Source organism: Neomonachus schauinslandi, chromosome 2, assembly GCF_002201575.2.
Source record: "Neomonachus schauinslandi chromosome 2, ASM220157v2, whole genome shotgun sequence".
Lineage (NCBI taxonomy): Eukaryota > Metazoa > Chordata > Mammalia > Carnivora > Phocidae > Neomonachus > Neomonachus schauinslandi.
This window is the reverse complement of record NC_058404.1, coordinates 200,096,124-200,100,192: the sequence shown is the minus strand read 5'-3', so window position 1 is coordinate 200,100,192 and position 4,069 is coordinate 200,096,124. Positions and strand designations below refer to the sequence as shown.

The window sequence follows — 4,069 nt, the reverse complement described above, 5'->3', positions numbered from 1 at the left end:
GGCGAGGATGGAGTGGGAGGGGTGGCGAGGAGGGGGAGGCAGGGGTGATGAGGATGGAGTGGGAGGGGTGGCGAGGAGGGGTGGCAGGGGTAGCGAGGATGGAGCGGGAGGGGTGGCGAGGAGGAGGGACAGCTGGTTCACGGGTGCACAGGTGACCTGAGGGACAGCAAGCCTCGACTCCCCACCACTTCCTCCAGTCTCAGCAGAGCGGAAAGAGCACTCTGGAGGTCCCCCTGGGGTGAGGAGGTCCATGGCTGGGGTCAGAGGCAGGAGAAGGTGGGAGCCCTGAGCTGGGGGCTGTGGGGAGGAGAGGGGAGCCCCAGCCCTCAGAGCTGGGGATCCCCAGTGGGGGGGGGCTCTCACCAGAACATGTGGTCTTTGGTCACGCGCTCCTGCAGAAGTGTCCACTTCTTCCCCAGGTCCGATGATACATAGAGCTTCAGGGCAGAGAGAAGAGAGACAGAAGTCATGCTTTGAGGATGAGCCTCTTCTGAGTCGGGGGTGATCTCCCCTGGATGACGAATATGCCCCAGGCAAGCCCCGCATTCAACCTCTGAGAGGCCGAGAGTCAGGCATAGGGGTTCCAAAAAGAGTCATTCTGGCCCCCAGGCCAGCTGGTAGGAACCGAGAGACACCGGCTGGGCAGACCCCTGAGAGGAGATGCCCCGAGCCCCACTGTCCAGGAGGACTTGACGACACGCTGCTGGGGGGGGGATGGGGGTGTGGGAGGCTGGAGGCCGGGTGTGTGTTGAGAAGGAGGGAGCAGGGTCTGCAAAGGGCAGGCAGTGTGAAAGCACGTCCATGCAGGAACAGCAGAGCCCTCGGTGCCTGGGGTCTGCGGTCACGGCAAGAGCACGGGGCCTCTGCTCTCAAGGGCCCTGTGCTTGGGTTTAACGCTCTGTGGCCACCAACTTGAACTTCCTAATATACGTGTCTTTGAATCTGAGTTTTGTAGGTGAACCCCAATGAAACAATGAGCTTACTGGCGGGCGGTGGGGGGGGGGGGCTCAGAGCCTGGGCTCCTGCAAGGTCCTTCCTCCCGCCACCTCCTGGGATAGACTCTGGTGGGCCTGGGCCTGGGCTGGGGAGGGTCAGGGTCAGCCCCCTGCGGGCTGAGTCCAGAGGCAGGGCCGTGGGAGCCTGGGAGGGTCTGCACTCGCTGCACCAGTGTCCCCGGGCACAGGGCTGTGTGATGTTAAATAGCTCATAAAAAGCACCATGACAGCCTGCCCCCCACCCCTCCCCGTGGGCGCCCACCTTGGTGGGGAAGAAAGGCACAGCTTAGGGGACACAGTCGGGGTACTGGGACACTGTCCCCTGGTGACAGGTGAGAGCTACACTTGCAGAGAGCATAGCATAACACAAAGACTTGCCCAGTCACTGTGTTGCACACTGGAGACTAAGGTAGCATTGTGTGTCACTCCAGCAATAAAAGAAGCCCACCAGGCCAGGTCGAGAGAGACTGCAGAAGGAAGGCTTGTGCTGACTTTCAAACATTCCTCATATCACACTGGACCCTGCAGAGCACACATCTGGCCCCGCCGGGCCCGCCAGGCTGCATGTGGCTGGTAAGATGAGGCACTTGTGGGGGCGGGGGTCCTGGAACACAGGAGCCCTGTCTGTCCCTCCCGCCCCTCTCCCACCAGCTCTGTCCCGAGTCAGCCTGGGGGCGAGAACGAACGCTGTCCCCCACCTCCCCCCAGCTGGGATGTGGGCAGGGCTACAATCGAGGTCCCCAGCATCTTTCATTTGTGATTTTGCCAAGTTTTCTTGGCCAGCCTCCCGTGTCAGAGGGTGGGGTTTATGGGAACGCTGAACCACCCACTCCATTCCTGAGAGCAGGGTGGGCCGTGAGGGTGTTAAGGGATCTCTGCACCCATGAAGCAGGACGCACGCAGGAATCCTAAACGTCCCACACGGAGCAGAGACCCAAGTGTTCCACTGCAGAGGCAGGGCTGGGTGGGGACACTCTGCTGTCACTCCCGGGCTGAGAGGCCAGCTATGCTTGGGGGCAGAGGAGACCTGGTTCCCCTGAGCCCTGGCTTACAGTTGCTGTGCCTGCCTCAGTTTCCCCAGCTATAAGATGGTATGTTTTGCAGGGATGAGTCTGTGACTTGAGAGATCATGGGGTCCCATAGCCCTGGCTCCCAAGAGACTCCACAGTATACAGTTGTGTGACTTCCCAGAGCTTCCTAAACCTCAGTCTCCCACTTTCCTAAAACGGGGATCCAGAGCCCGGCCCTACTGGGATGTGTGCGCTGATCCCAGGCACTGCAAAGCGGTTGGACTAATTACGTGCCCCACGAATCCCGTCGGCATCATGTAGGGATGTCATCATCAACCCCCGGCGGCTGCTGAGAGCTGACTGCGTGGGCGCAGGCCGAGCACATCCCCTCTCGGACCATCTCATGACATCTCTGTGAATCGGATGCTTTTATCAACCTGTTTTGCAGATCGAGAATGGCAGCTAAGAGCAGCTGAGTGATTTGCCCGGGGTTGTTCACTGGCAGAGGCCAGCTTTGGATTCTCTGTGATTTGAATGCCCTTTCCTGTACTCCTCTGCACTCAAGACGTGTCTAGAATAAGTCAGTTAAGCAGAGCAATTTCACGGCCAGACCTCAGGATGAAGGAAGGCCGACGCCAGCCACTGGACCTCAGTGTCTCCATCTGTGAAGTGGGTCTAATAACCATGACAACAGTCGCCGGATTGGAGCCCACATCTGCTGGCCTTCATCTGACCCAGCCTGTCCCCATCAGGGCCCCAAGTAATGGAGAGCAAGTGAGGTCACAGTGTCGTTCCTGCTGTTGTTCACGAAGGAAGGGTTTGTGGAATCTCAGAAGGGAAACTGGGGCTCCTCAAGCGTCAGCCCTGTGCCGTCCTGGCCTTCAGTGTGGGCAGAGGTACCCCCATCCCGGAAGCCCACCCCAGCCCTGCCTAGTGCCAGTCACCGACCAGCTCCCAAGGCCAGGACCCCGGGCCTGTCCTCACCACCCCAATGCCACACCCAGTAAGTCACAGGCTCCCAATGTGCTAATGTCCTCCACCTAACCCACGGCTGCTGTACCCCTCTCCACCCTGCTGAGCCACCCGCGTCTCTGCGGCTTCCTGCACCCCTCCTCTGGGCCTCCTGCCTGCAGTCCTCAGCCCTCCCATCCAGCCCTTGCTCCATGAGACAGCCACCGGGATCTTTCTGGGACACACACCTGACCACGTCACTCTCCTGCCACTTTCCAGGGGATGCCACAAGCCCTTCCTTGGGATAAAGCCCACACTCCTATCATGGGCACTCAGGGTGCCTGGGCCGCCCGGCCCATATATCTCCCCCATACCTCCCATGTCCCTGTCACGCCCAGGCCTGGGCTCCTGTGTGACGGTGTTGCTAATGTGTCTCATGGGGTCCTCTGAGCATCTGCACCTGCCATTCGATCTTGCTGAAATGCCCTTCCTTGTCTTCATTCAGTGTTCAAGACTCCGTCTGAAGTCACCTCTTGGTCAAGGTTTGGCCAAGGTCAATGCTCAGAGGCCCTGGTATTGCAAAGCCAGGCTCAGAACCCAGTCCACTGGGTCGAGAAGCCTGTGTCAGGGCTCAAGGCCCAGGAGATACCTGGGCTACAGTGCTATCCCTTTGCTGTACACCCCACTCTGGCCTGGAGGAGGGGTGCCCTAGGATATGCCCCAGTGCTGTCACCCACCTGGCACCGGGAGCCCTGGCGCTTCTGCTCCTCATCTCCAGGACCCTCCTGCGCTCCTCAGCCCACTTCCACCTCCATCTGGGGCCTCGTCCTTGCTACCTGGCTTCTAGTAGACGTCCTACCTCTGAGGCCACAGGTTCAAGTCCCACATTCTGGATTCTTCCACCACCCTTGGTAGACTCCCTTCGTGGCTCCTTTTCCCCACAGCTGTAGAAAGAGGACCTGGTGCATCCCACCTCAGTGAGCTATCCTCATCCTAACCACGGCATCCTAACTACAGCATCCTCACCACGGCATCCTAACCACGGTGTCCTAACCATGGTGTCCTAACCACATAGTCCTAACTATGGCATCCTAACCACGGTGTCCTAACCAC

At 59.6% G+C, this 4,069-nt stretch overlaps 1 protein-coding gene across 1 annotated transcript in view; it reads right to left on the bottom strand.

Moving 5' to 3' along the window:
* SORCS2 (sortilin related VPS10 domain containing receptor 2) overlaps positions 1-4,069 on the bottom strand; it is a gene marked incomplete at its 5' end in the record, with an annotated part of 454,802 nt that overhangs the window by 69,590 nt on the left and 381,143 nt on the right. Inside the window, one exon of the mRNA XM_044913028.1 lies at positions 364-437. Coding sequence (XP_044768963.1) covers positions 364-437 — 74 coding nt within the window. The remainder of the gene's footprint in view (positions 1-363; positions 438-4,069) is intronic.